The 13,987-nt window shown below is 35.0% G+C and overlaps 3 protein-coding genes across 3 annotated transcripts in view; 1 reads left to right on the top strand and 2 right to left on the bottom strand.

Moving 5' to 3' along the window:
* The window catches only part of LOC125875684 (THO complex subunit 3), a 163,179-nt gene that overhangs the window by 40,556 nt on the left and 108,636 nt on the right, over nt 1–13,987 (bottom strand). The gene's annotated exons all lie outside the window — the stretch shown is intronic.
* LOC125875680 (actin-related protein 8) lies at nt 581–6,943 on the bottom strand. The gene is made up of 12 exons (XM_049556699.1): nt 6,487–6,943; nt 6,182–6,267; nt 5,941–6,011; nt 5,714–5,781; nt 5,056–5,117; nt 4,582–4,679; nt 3,659–3,740; nt 3,062–3,204; nt 2,232–2,380; nt 1,655–1,788; nt 1,361–1,479; nt 581–944 (listed from the first exon to the last, which is right to left on the bottom strand). The coding sequence occupies exons 1-12, from the start codon at nt 6,822–6,824 to the stop codon at nt 867–869; spliced, it is 1,428 nt and encodes a 475-aa protein (XP_049412656.1). The 5' UTR covers nt 6,825–6,943; the 3' UTR covers nt 581–866.
* LOC125877687 (uncharacterized WD repeat-containing protein C2A9.03-like) lies at nt 9,829–12,400 on the top strand. Its single transcript, XM_049558911.1, has 9 exons — nt 9,829–9,906; nt 10,482–10,661; nt 10,766–10,852; nt 10,972–11,106; nt 11,194–11,304; nt 11,375–11,469; nt 11,575–11,680; nt 11,817–11,903; nt 11,987–12,400. The coding sequence occupies exons 1-9, from the start codon at nt 9,829–9,831 to the stop codon at nt 12,398–12,400; spliced, it is 1,293 nt and encodes a 430-aa protein (XP_049414868.1).

The following is a 13,987-nucleotide window of genomic DNA, read 5'->3' as shown; positions in this document are numbered from 1 at the left end:
CATCCTTGGAAGACACTACCAGGTTAAATTTAAGCACAACAAAAAGGGCAAAAGCTACTACTGCATATGCAAAATATTACCAGCTTGCTGATACATTTGACTCTGAAAAAATGTAGCTGAATGCGAACATAGCTGCTGCTGATTGACACTGAAAAGTGATACCAACGTAGTAAAATTACATTCTTCCACTGCTGTCAACCCCCACAGAAACATTGATCGAGAAAAGGCATTCCTTTAAGCAGAATAGAGCAGTGTGTGTGGTGCAGCAGAATGTAATTACAGTACCTGCAGGAAATATTAAAAGGACCACATGATTACAACACACGGCTTAAGGACATAATCGCAGTTGCATGGATCTGCCCCCTGAAGTAGACGGGACAAGTACCTCAAAAGAAACACAACCTAATGTAAGAGCAATCTCATATTCATATAGACGAAGCGATTTAGTGATACCAACAAGATTTCCTCATTGATGTTTACACGACATCATTCAACTTCAGATCCAACAGGATATGAAGCAACTGAAAATCCAGTCAGTCCTACAACTGTCTAACCAGTGACAAGCACTTGTATCAACACATAACCTGAAAAAGGTTCTCTTTTATTATAAGTCTAGAAGTCCAACTTACAAATATTCCCTCCATTTGGAACTACCTCAATAATCTAAGATTTTGTACATTATATACTTAGCAGATCCGCATGACTGAACGACATAACATTAGACTTACACGTATGTATATATAGCCTTATATTTGTATCTTTAACAAATGATCTAATCATTGATACAATAGTTGTTCTTCAGCCATGAGGCACATCAAAACTCTTGATCTTTGGCAATACCACCTGTAGTGCCACTGACCCAATAATCACCACATAAACTTGCGTCTCGACCTATGACGAAATTGCTTTTTCATCACACACCAGGAAGTGGGGAAGGTGCTCAACTGTAGTAAACAGACAAAGAATTTGTATCATAATCAGGTATATGATAAACATTAGTTCAATGACGACAAGAACAAAATATTCATAATCGAGTACAGGCTAATTGTCAGTTTGATTTTTTCTACACCAATCTCCTCAAAAGAAGAGATCATAGTCAAATCAGAAGTAAATAATTTCAAAGAACCAAAAAAAAAAAAAAAACAACTAAGCAAGAGGCAACCGAAAGAATTGACATCTTAAGCAGGTAGAGTGACTTCTACATTTTAAAATGCAAATTTGGAATACGATTTCTACCGGAAATAAGAAACATTAACTAATTTTTCAATTCAAGGTATCGTGTCAAAGTCAAGTTTGTCAATAAGCATGAGTAAAAGTGTAAAACTACTGCAACAAATTATGTTCAGAAAGGGTAGCTTACATTGCCAATCAGCTTAGCCCCATACCAAGCAGAATCTACGCCATATGGGGGAGGAAGTACTCTGATTCCATTATTCATGCATGGGGGAAGAAGTCCACACACTTCCTTCTCTAATCTTTCTGCAATAAAGTTCATAATAAGAAAAATCAGTACTTTCCTTGAAGATTGCATTTCTTCTTTATTTCGTCTGTTAACACTTCTGATTTTTACTTTCCTAAATTAGAAGAACACGGACAAACACATGATTCCATCAGATACATTGTCTAGGGAAAAAGAGCATAAGTTGCAATTCACCTGCTAACCCTGGCAAACATGCACTTCCACCAGCCAAAACTACTGTTTTGTACCAGCTATCATCAACCATTAATTCAGCATCCTGGCAGTGCTCCATGCACAGCGCCACAGCATTCTGCAAACCCATAGCACGCCTGAAACAAGACCACAGATCTACTTATTTTCCATACTACAGATCCTTGTTCTTTTTTGAGGTAATTGGGGGGGTGGGGTCAATTGTGTTTCACCATTTTAATCCTCAAAAACACCACTTTGTCTAAACGATATAAGCCAAGAAATTGGCGTCATCAGTTGACCACAGTAGATTGTAGCCTCAAAATGATACTACGATGTCTAGAACTACCCCCACCCACCCAGAGTACAAATCTCTCTCTCCATTCACATATAAGAAAATAAGTCTCAGGAAAGACCTGATGCAACAGGGTTCCAATTGACTACATAGTCCAAATCCACTTTGTCATGTACAGGATCTACTCCAGTTTTTTAAAGGCCTTTATACCCTAGGGGAAGTAATTGAAAATGGGAGTTGTTCAATAATTCTTACTAAAGTTCCCAGAATAAGGTAATATGGACGTACACTCCTGCAATGCGAGGCTGGAACAAAATCTCTCCTGTTTTAAAGCGCTCTTCCGAAAGTGTAAAGCAACCCTCAGATGCGATCTGAAAAGATGCACTGGTATCTTTGGATAACTCAGCTTCATAATCAAGCGCAACATAACAAAGGTTCTGCAATATGAACCAAATGAACCTCAGAAAATATACTTGAAAACATCACTAAGAAATAAAAAGTAACCGTAACTCTCATGCAGCTAGGCTTGTCAAGTCTATGTTTGTCACAGGATCAATACTAACTGAATCTAACATGATTTGTGTTAGTAAGATAAAAAGAACAGAAAAACTTGTACACTATTAACATCTTTATTTTTGAATAAACAAAATACAGTGAAAAAGTGAAGCAGAAGCTCTGCAATAACTCTTAAATTTGTAATCACATTCCTCTCCAGAAACTTGGATTACTTCGCAAACCTTACATTGATTATTGTAATTCGACAATGTGTAGTAAAGAAGAAAATCACAAAGAACTCACAACTAAGATATGCATTTAACATGGTTTATTGAGGTTATCCGCAGCTAGTGCATATGCAGTAGTGCTGCAGCTATGATTATCTGACCAAGCACTTCTCAAGATTATTAGTATCTAGATGTGGCAGTAGAAGGACACGACACGACAGTTCAAAAATTTATGTACAGCGAAATGGTTTCCAGTAACAAAAATGATACCACGACATATTTTTGAAGTGATTCAGTAACTGTTAACTTGCAAGGTAGAAACAGTGCAAAGAATCATGTCTAGGTGAAACCGCCTTCCTTCCCACCCTAAATGTTCTATGGACAGAAAGTTGATACCTCTTTCAGTGTCCGCACAGTGTAAAGTGACCCAAAATAAATATTCTTTTGTTGCATCTGCTCCTTAAGGAATCCTGTAAGCTTCAATGCTCCAATTCCCACAACTTCCACACCTACTTGGTGCATGACTTTACCGTGAAGAACTGTAAAATACCAACAAAGTGGCTACACATAAATTATTGAAACAATGCAATCGAATTGCAGACACAAAGAGAAATAAAAACATGCAATCCATGTAAGTTGTTCATGAAGAAATTTAAGAGTAAATTAAATCATCAGAAAGAATAAACAATTAGAGAGCACAAACTTTCTTTTTGATAAGGTAATTCAAAAGGAGTAAAGCAAATGTGAGATGAAATTAGTAAACAAGAAACATTGGAACCCATCTGTGATTCATCTCAGGGGTTGTCTGGTCACCGCTGATTAACTCAGAAAGCTGGAGAATAAAAACTTACTTTCTAAACTATCCTACTAGCAACTCAAAAAACAAAAAAACTATCACAGTTCAAAGAATTGAAAATGAATGAGTTCTATAAAGACAAGTTTACAATAAAGTCAAAGAACAACCATAAGTCCAGTACATGAATAAAAACTTACTTGGAACAATAGATGTCTGGTTAAATCCAATGTTGACTACTATTCCTGAAACTTTCCTTGCAGCAAATAAAGCTAAAACGGCCTATAATTTTTGAAAGAAAGACATTATGATACTATTATAAATCCAAAATCAGATTATCACTAAAAATTTGGAAGAATCTTGGTAATGTATGGTACAATCTTAGAAAGAGAACAGGAGAAGTTTGCCAAGTTGGTCATGACATTTTGATCATTTTCTCTCCCCATGTTAATAATATTTAGTTTTTGCCATTAACAATAGAAAGCATCAAGTACTTCATTAGTTAGTCAAATATGTATCAGATATTATTAGTGGAAAGCGAGAAGTGGGGCTATTTGACTGAACAAAGTCCATAACCGTTAAATAAGAGAAATATGTACTGTTATTTTATGTTAATTAAAATTTTCAGGGATGGAAAACTACTGTAATTAACAAAAGAAGTCAAATATATTAGGGTGAGGCTACATGGGTATGTATTAAATTAGTGGTAGCAGCGCCGAGTAGCCCAATGCTAAGGCACGAAAGATAAAATCCAATAAACCTAAGGACCAGGGCATGCCACAACAGCTAACAGCTGAATGCCTGAATAAGGAAAGGCACACGATAACTGTGAAAGAAAAGCTTATCTGTGATATACACTAGCTTATGAAAGGAACAGATTCTGCTTTATATGTAACATGTTCATAAATGTCGCTCAACAATGACATAAATGTTTTCTTCTTCCTCAATCTAACAAAGTTTTTCTATGAGCTTAGAACTTTTAAAAGTACAACCAAGATTGTTATCTAACAAAGTTTTTCTACGAGTTTAGAACTTTTAAAAGTACAACCAAGATTATCAAAACTAACAACTTTAATCACCTCTGGAAATCCAACAGAAGTTGAAGGAAATGAATAAGTACTACCTGGTTGACAGCACAAACAGCAGGAACATTCATGTCAAATAATGCAGAATGGATCGCGTCTTTTAACTGCGTTCTAGCTGCTTTATCAGATTCAGTATCTGTATAGGTAAAGAGAAGTTAGAAAGAAAAATAAGAGATCAAACATAGTGATGAACTTTGAGAACCCAACTACACCCTCGTACGTGCACCAAGAGCCACTGAAAAGATCTTACTATGCTCACTTCTTAATAGTTGAAGATTTAATTGAGTGAGATAACAATTCAAACCTATTTAGCACCTTACCCTCTTGCTCAAAAGTCAAATGGAAGAATGTTCAAAAATAGAGTTGCATGAGCTGATTCATCAAGTAAAAATGGACACATATGCATATATTGTGAAATAGTATTTGCCCTCTAAACAACAAATTGAGTTATTGATATGTTATATTTACAGAAATTTGACTGGATTTTCAGCAACGCCCAAATAGAAACTGACCATCGTAATGGCAAATTGGAATGGACACAATGATCGGCTGTGTTGAAGTTTTCACCTGCATCCTGCATAGAATCCATAACAGCAGAAGAGAGAAATTTAGAAAAGGATTCCAGCAACCTTGGGTCTCAGTAACAAGCTCATATCTTATCTTCTAATTCCGGTTTGTAGGGAGCTATATGTAATACTCTAAAAAAGATATGAGGTGTTTTAGTAATTCTGGAAGTCATCGTGAATCCAGCCATTTATACCTTATGCTCTCTTAGTGGGTAAAACTGGTGATTTATAATATAACTAGAGGAAATCTTGTTAGTGAATTATATGATAAACAATCAGATATGTGCCACTTTGGCAACATAATGATAAAGAGAGTCCTTTCATAGATAAAATTTTGATGCAGATTCTTCTTTGGCAACCAGATGTCCATATTACAATCAATTAATAATGTAAAAAATATCGTAGAGGCCTGTTATTATGGTGTTAAAAAGCATTTTATGAAAATCAAATTATGTTTGAGAACCAAAAACCTGTTTAGATTGGTCAACAATGGATGTTGGTTTAGGTGGTCAAGCACCTTTAAGAAAAAAGGTACATTTACGACTTCTAATGTTGTCAGATGGGACCAATGTAAAATGACACCAAAAATGAACGGAACACGAACCTGGTGTATATTGTTGAAAAGAAGTGTCTCAATCTAGAATACATTGGAGATTCAATGTTGCCAAATTCCTGTCAATGGGACAATTTTTCAGGAAGGATTAGGGTGAGAATTTGTCTAGCCCATGGAACACAACAAATAGTTCGAACAACAAAGGCCTCAAATAGTCAAAAGTGCAAGTGATTTTCATAAATTGACAACTACAACTGTAAACTCATAAGAAAGCTCACCAAGAATGTCGCTGATCTCCCTGACGGAGCACTATACTTACTCCAACCAAATTTGCAATAGCCTGACCCACCTTTTAGTGAGAAAAATCAGAAAGATAAATAAGCTCAAAGAAATCATTTCTCTTTGTAATTTCACATAATACTCTGTTACATTAGAATTTATCCTCGAATCAGTAAAACAAAACAACTAGAGCATTATGCCAACTAAAAGATCGAGTGCAACATATCGAAATACACGCACCGTCAATGATAATAGCACCGGGCACTTGAGCACGTTGGCCATAAATACTCATGAATGACAGTTCTGGTACTGAATTTGGAAACGTCCTACAAATCATACACCTTATCAAACCAGTTACTGATATCCTCATCTATAATTCACTCTTTCATCTACTACTCCCTCCGTCCCAAATTAGTTGTCATATTTCAGTTCAGCTAAATTAGATTAAACCAATTGTAACTTTTCTCATGTGAAGTTCACCTAATTTGACTTTCCAAAAGCATAACTAATTTTCGATTAAGTAACAATTGTAAAAAGGAATTTACCGAAGAGGACCAGATCTCAAGTGAGTTTCAGAGAAAAAAGTAGAATCCCAAGGCTCATGCTGATTCTGAAGAAAGTAAATCCATAGCCGATTATCGGAAACAATGAATTTCCACGATTTACATACAGAACTCAGCTTAGCAGACTCTTTTGGCCCTAAAATCTTCAAAATTTGAATGAAAATATCTAACGGAATCCGATCAAATTCTCCGGTGGATGCCGTCTGTACATACATCATCATCTGGTCAAACCGATCCATGGAATTGACAGTTGAGGTGGAGTTACTCGAAGTGGAACGAGTAGATACGGATTCCCATACCTTGCGTAACAACATAGCCATGGTAGTGTTTTTATTGTTGTGGCACGGCTCCAGTCATGAAATGGGAGAGGGTATAACAGTTTTTAGCTGAATATGGAACTGAAATTCATCTTCATATTTGCAAAGATAGACTGATTTGAGCAACACGTGGATAATACGTTTGCCAGATTTATATTTTATCTTCCGCTAAAGTTAAAAAGGTCAATTTGGTGTGCTAATGAATGATTGATTTAATGATTTTTGTTTTTTTATATCAGGTTATCAATTTTTAAGGATTTTAGATTTTTTTAAAAGGATTAATCGATAACCCCATGATAAATTAATAAATTGTATTTATACTAATCAGCCTATAAAGTGTTTTCACTTAGGAATTAGTTCATACCTTCATTTTTGATGGTCTTAGATTTTCTCTTATCCTACGAGTGTCCGTATTTGTTTTTAAACTTTGTCAACTCATGTGCATTCATTTGGTTAGTCACTTTGATTCTAAATGATTTTCAATGGTTTTTTTTTTGTGTTTACTGACATCTTAATGATTAAATCAATAACTGAATCGATTAATCAGTATCGTAATAATTTTATAATGATTTAGTATATCTACGTTTAGAATTTCTCTCACAATTTTTGTGTATATATATATTGGTAAATATTCATATTAGGTTTTTAGAAAAAAAAAACACTTCGAATCTCACTAAAAGTTAAAATTTGCTTACAAATAATGAAATGAATAACGCGTGAGAACTAATCCCAAAATAATATCTCTAAATTTGGGGGGGAAATATGGTCTATAGTTGAATTTTCAACTACACACTCATACTTTACGGAGATGCTATTACCCCTGAATTTTATAAAACTGAAATTATTATCTTCCTAAATGTTGACATGACAAAGTGAATGTAATTTACTCATTTTTGAGAGAGTGAGCAGTCAAAATAATATTAAAATTTTGTTTTAAATATATTATTTCATAAAAATATGTATTTTTAATTATTATTTTTTAAAATTTGTTTTCTTTCTTCTCCATGGTAGCAACTGCCAAATTTCTCCGCCTGGTCATCCCAAAGTCGTCGCGCCACTACCACCATCTCCATCGGATTAAATTTCAAATAACTCTCATGTATAAAATTTGAAAAAAAAAATCAAATCCACCATCTCCAATCACCAAAAAATAATTTGAATCAAATTTAAAAACTCAATCTGGTTCAAATGCAATTGAATCCTAAAAAAAAAAAATTTTTTTACTTGTAGATCTTAATCCCTCATGTTTTTTTATTTTAATTTGTTTACTAGATTCTCCGACAAGCAATTACCTTCTCTTGATTATAAAAAAAAACCATCACACAGACATATAATTGTGGCAATATGTACCCACAAACATTAATTGGAGTCTCTTCACTCGATGAAACTTTTTTTTCCTTTTGGTGGTAGGCTTAAATTAGATTCATAATGATCTTGGTGGTGGTGGTTTTGATGGTGATGTGAATATTTTTCTTTCGAGCTTTATTCTTTAAAAGAAGTGGCGGGGAACTCTTTGAGTAGGTGGAGGAGCTAATGGTGAAAGCGGAGAAATGACAAAGACATAGGTGGAGATGGTGGTGACAACGAAATTCTCATACTATGCTGGTGGCGGTGACATATCTCTCCGGAGAAGACAAAAGAAAGAGACCCCCTATTTAACCCCCAATATATTCTCCAAATCAAAGTTCTCACAATATAATTAACGCTAAAAAATGAATGTAGAAGAAAGAGAAAAAATGTCTTTGTTTAAGTGCGTTTTTTCACCACAGACACATATCTAGTTATGGCGTTTTAAGGGGCTACTTATTTCATTTTAAAATAATCAGGAGGGTAATAGAACCCTCGTGAAGTATGAGAGTGTAGTTGAGAATCCGGCTATAGGTTGGGAGGCTTTTGGCCATTTTTTCTTTTGTAAATTATAAATAAGAAAAAATATCTCTAAAGACTTTATACGGCGCGAATTTAACTATAATTAACCGTTACGAAACACTTCCCAATCGGCTTTACATGGCGCTAATACTAGTATCATATCCATATCCATTATATTCCATATATATCCATATCTAAGGGTACATTGCATATTCCATATCCATTATATTTTGTAAATTATAAATAAGGAAAAATTATTCGTAACAACTTTATATGGCGCGAATTTAAATATGAAGTGTGATTTAATTTATCGTTAAAAAAGACTTCCCACTGAACTTTTATGTGACGTGAATATTAATACTTAAACAATATTGGAAACCAAAAAATAAAAAAAATGAGCCAAACGGACATTGTGATTTGAGAATGTAATAACATCAAAAATATTTAGTATATAAGCAAACATATGTTTATTATATTTTTCTCCGCCTCTTATTCAAACCTATCGCGATCAGGCAAAAAAACAATCACCTAGATTTTCTCCTCAAGGTCAGAAATTTATCAATCATTTTACCTCTATCTACTCTGCACGATCGTTTTTTTTTTTGGAATGCACAATCGAAAAAAGTATCTAGAATAATTGAATTTTTCGAGTTTCATTTCTGAACTTGAACTGATAGATGTTTAAGTTTTTTAATCTAAGCTATCAGCTTTTGTTCACTTTTTTTATCTCAGATATCATTGTTGATAAGTTGATTATAATTCAGATTGAAAAATCGCACGTCTAATGTGTTCTTGACTGTTAACTTTTTTTTTTTAAAAAAACAGAACAAGATAAATAATTGTGTGGAATACTAGGTTTATATGGTTAATTCACCTTGTCACCTTACAAGTAATTTGGTGTTATCATTCATCTGGTTGTTTGTACTAACCTTTAATTTTTTGTTGAATTGATTTAGTACTGTTGGGACAATTTTATGTGTTTTTCATGGTCTTCTTGCAAGCATGTTGTAACAGGAGGTCAAAACTAAATGTGTCTTTTCTGTAAATGGATGTTCTGTGATATTTAATGTTAAGATGTTTTTGGAATGTAGTTAATTCGCGACCTTTATATTCTAGAGTGACTTTTATGGTGGATAAGATGAGGCTGAGATGGTTTGGACATATGAAGAGGAGGAGCACAGATGTTCTAGGGAGGAGGGGTGAGAGATTGGGAAGGGTGGGTTTAAAGAGGGTTAGAGGTAGGTTGAAGAAGTAAATGAAAGAGGTGAATAGACTTAAGAGGACATGAAAATTTAAGTGTTGCGTTTGTACACACCTTAGATGTATCGTATCATTATTTTGTTGGGTTTAAAAGGTGTGAATGAAGAATGAAGAGTTTGTGATTTTTATGAAAATTTTGCGACTTTTCTGAAGAGTTGCGATTTTTCTGAAAAGTTGTGTTTTTCCGTAAGGTTGTGACTTTTATGAAGAGTTGTGACTTTTGACTTTTCCAGAGCGTTGTGACCTTTCCGATAAGGCATCATAAGAGTTTATTCACACTACTGTCTATTCTGCACAAACAAATTCAGTGTACTTTACTACCGATGAGTGGTTTGTTCACCGTGGTTTAGGTACCAATCCAATACACGAGTGAGTAAAATCGTTCTATCCTGGGAGAGGATATATTATATCAATCTCGGATACTTGAGAGGAATAATTTCCTAAGTTATCGTTCTAAGTATTTTCGTAATACGGATTAAACAACATGTTTGAACTTTATTGAGTTGTTTCTTCTTCTGCTGGAATAGATAGTATAATAGAATGGAAGGTGTTTCGGCTGCTGAGGTAAGGAATGGCGCCAAAGATATTCAAGGAATCCAATGGTATAGGAGTACCAATGTAACCAGGGAGGAAGTTAGGCAAAGAAAACTACGAAACAATCTGTGGAACCGTGGAAGAAATATTCCTCAATCTGGTGAGACACCAGATAAGGTAATACAAACTTATATTTTAATTACTTTCTGAATGGTTTAGAAGAAAAAAATGTTGTGTTCAATGTGGATTTGGTGTCATTTTGCCCTTTTGTATGTCAACAGGAGCACAAAACCATTAAGAAAGATTGTTTATACGATTTCAGATGGTATGCAAGATCATCCGTTAGACCATCGTTCTCTAACCACCGGGTAAGTTTCAGATCTTTGTTGTGATTTGTGTGTGGAGTAAACTAGGAGCTTACTTAGAGAATAAGTTGAACAACATTTTGAATAATTCATCTGTTCTTTTTCCAAATTTTGCAACATAGCTGAGGAATATGGTCTGGGCAACGTCTAAGCACGATGTGTACCTCATGTCTGATTTTTCTGCCGTGCATTGGTCATCATTGACCTGCACGAAAACAGAGATTCTCGACTTCTCAGGGCATGTAGTACCACTTGAGGTATGTATTTTTGTACATCAAATTCACCTATCGTAAATTGGTTAGGACCTCCTTTTCAATCCTCTCTCTCTTTCTCTTCTCTATTAGAAACATCCTAAAAGCTTTCCAGAGGGATTTACTGCAATCCAAGTAAGCACACTCGCGGTGAAAGATAAGTTGCTTCTTGCCGGTGGATTGCAAGGAGAACTTATAGTCAAGGTTTGTCAATATCCTTATAACTGTTCTTTTTTAAAAATACTGTTGGTTTTAGGACTTCCTTTATGTGCAGTACTTGGATAAACCTGGAGTTAGCTTTTGTTTTCGGCCAACATATGATGATGATGATGCCATAACCACTTGTATTGGGATTAACAACAGTGCCAGGTATTGCATCATCTTGCTTATTGCCTGAAACTTTCTCGATCGATAAGGTTATACTTTCTTTTCTTAGTGAGGATGAAGCTAAATGCGATATCTATTTCTATGCAGTGGTGCACTTCATTTTATTGTTTCATACAATGATTCTGGAGTTAGGGAATTTGATATGGAGACGTTTCAACAGTCTAACTATTTCCATTTTAGCTGGCCAGTGAATGTAAGTCTGTATTCGACTAGTCTATGCATGAACCTGTTTTGTTTTTAGTATCCATCCTATCTTGATACAAAGATCTTTCAGTGGTCTACGTTTCGTTTTGATATTACTAAATCTTTTTCCCCTTTTATTCTCTCAGCATACATCACTCAGCCCTGATGGCAAGCTTCTCATAATAGTTGGGGATGATCCCAAAGGAATGTTGGTTGACTCCAGGAATGGAATGGTATGTTTGGACATCTCAAATGTACTGCACCGCGATTTGTTAGTATATAATAAGAGCTCGACTAATAAAATCCATTTTTACAGGCTGTTTCTTCTTTGTCTGGACATGTGGACTACTCGTATGCATCAGCGTGGCATCCTGATGGCCAAACATTTGCAACTGGGAATGAGGATAATACGTGCAGAATATGGGATATCCGAAACTTGTCCAAGTCAGTCACTGTGTTGAAGGGTACATTTGGACCTATTATGTCAATTCGCTACACGTCTGATGGCAGATATATGGCTATGGCAGAGCATGAAGATTTTGTCCACATTTTTGATGTAAAAAGTGGATATGTGGTGGAACAAGAAATTGATTTCTTCGGTGAGGTATCAGGAGTGTCTTTTAGTCCCGATACAGAGTCCCTTTTCATTGGCGTGAAGAGTTTCGCATTCAATGGCCTCCTTGAGTTTGGACGACGACACAACAATTCATACCTTGATGCAATGATATGAAGGCTGCACCAGTAAACATAGTCAGCAGATTAAATTTGTTGTATGTTGTGTATTTGTTTGTCTCATAAGAAATTGTAAGCACAGAAAATATTTTTTACATGTTGATCCTAATCCCTCATGTTTTTTTTTAGTTTGTTTTCTAGATTCTCCAACAAGCAATTACCTTCTCTTGATTACAAAAAAACTCCATCACACAGAATATAAAATTGTGCAGCAATATGTACCCACAAACATTAATCAGAGTCTCTTCACTCGTTTAAAGGTGAAAGGTAGAAGTACTTCCCTAGACTATGACCCAAATCTCAGAGACACACCTTAACTAAACTAAGGTCCTATTACTCCCTGAATTCATTTTTTTTGTAATTTTGTACACCTTTTTGGCTTACGTGGCATCCAAATATCTCCCACGCGCCTCAACTGTGTGGAGTCACGGGGTGTGCCACATAAGCCAAAAGGTGTACAAAATTACAAAAACAAAATGAGTTCAGGGAGGGTAATAGGACCTTAGTTTAGTTAAGGTGTATCTCTGTGATTTCGGTTATAGTCTAGGGGGTACTTGTGTCTTCTACCCTCGATTAAACTTTTTCTCCTTTGGTGATAGGCTTAAATTAGATTCATAATGGTCTTGGTGGTGTTGGTCTTGATGGTGATGTCGATATTTTTTTTTCGAGCTTTATTCTTTGAAAGAAAAGGCGGGGAACTCTTTGAGTAGGTGGAGGAGCTAATGGTGAAGGTGGAGAAATAACAAAGGCATAGGTGGAGATGGTGGTGACATCGAAATTCCCAGATTATGCCGGTGGTGGCGACATATCCCTCCGGAGAAGACAAAATAAAGAAATCCCCAATTTAACCCCCCAATATATTCTCCAAATTAAAGTACTCACAAAATAATTAGGGCTAAAAAATGAATGAAGAAGAAAGGTCGAAGAAGAATGAGAAAAAAATGTCTTTTAAAAAAGATCAACGGGTGAAATACTCGTGTTAAGCGAGTGTATTTCCCCACAAGACACATATCTAGATATGACGTTTTAAGGGGCTACTTATTTCATTTTAAAATAATTCAGGAGGGTAATAGAACCCCGTGAAGTATGAGAGTGCAGTTGAGAATCCAGCTATAGGTTAGGGGGCTTTTGGTCATTTTCTCTTTTGTAAACTATAAATAAGAAAAAATATCTCTAACGACTTTACACGGCGCGAATTTAACTATAATGTGATTAACCATTACGAAACACTTCCCAATCCGCTCTACATGGCGCGAATACTAGTATCATATCCATATCCATTATATTCCATATATATCCATATCTAAGGGTACATTGCATATTCCATATCCGTTATATTTTGTAAATTGTAAAAAGGAAAAATTATCCGTAACAACTTTATATGGCGCGAATTTAAATAAGAAGTGTGATTTAATTTATCGTTAAGAAAGACTTCCCACTGAACTTTATGTGACGTGGATACTAATACTTGGAAAACAAAAAAAAAGAGACAAACGGACATTGTGATTTGAGAATGTAATAACATAAAAAATTTAGTAATAAGCAAACATATGTTTATTATATTTTTCTCCGCCTCTTATTCAAA

The sequence above is a fragment of the Solanum stenotomum genome, chromosome 9 (genome assembly GCF_019186545.1).
Source record: "Solanum stenotomum isolate F172 chromosome 9, ASM1918654v1, whole genome shotgun sequence".
NCBI classification, from domain to species: domain Eukaryota; kingdom Viridiplantae; phylum Streptophyta; class Magnoliopsida; order Solanales; family Solanaceae; genus Solanum; species Solanum stenotomum.
This window is presented reverse-complemented; position numbering and strand designations above follow the sequence as displayed.

What these genes read in the sequence shown, in the direction of transcription:
- LOC125875680 (XM_049556699.1), bottom strand. Translation starts at nt 6,824, where the DNA reads ATGGCTATGTTGTTACGCAAGGTATGGGAATCCGTATCTACTCGTTCC. An exon ending in TTGAGATCTGGTCCTCTTCG is followed by an intron (nt 6,268 to 6,486) that starts GTAAATTCCTTT and finishes TATGATTTGTAG; the next exon opens with GACGTTTCCAAATTCAGTAC. An exon ending in GGGCTAAGCTGATTGGCAAT is followed by an intron (nt 945 to 1,360) that starts GTAAGCTACCCT and finishes TGTTTACTACAG; the next exon opens with TTGAGCACCTTCCCCACTTC.
- LOC125877687 (XM_049558911.1), top strand. Translation starts at nt 9,829, where the DNA reads ATGAGGCTGAGATGGTTTGGACATATGAAGAGGAGGAGCACAGATGTT. An exon ending in GGGGTGAGAGATTGGGAAGG is followed by an intron (nt 9,907 to 10,481) that starts GTGGGTTTAAAG and finishes TGGAATAGATAG; the next exon opens with TATAATAGAATGGAAGGTGT. An exon ending in AAGGAGAACTTATAGTCAAG is followed by an intron (nt 11,305 to 11,374) that starts GTTTGTCAATAT and finishes CTTTATGTGCAG; the next exon opens with TACTTGGATAAACCTGGAGT.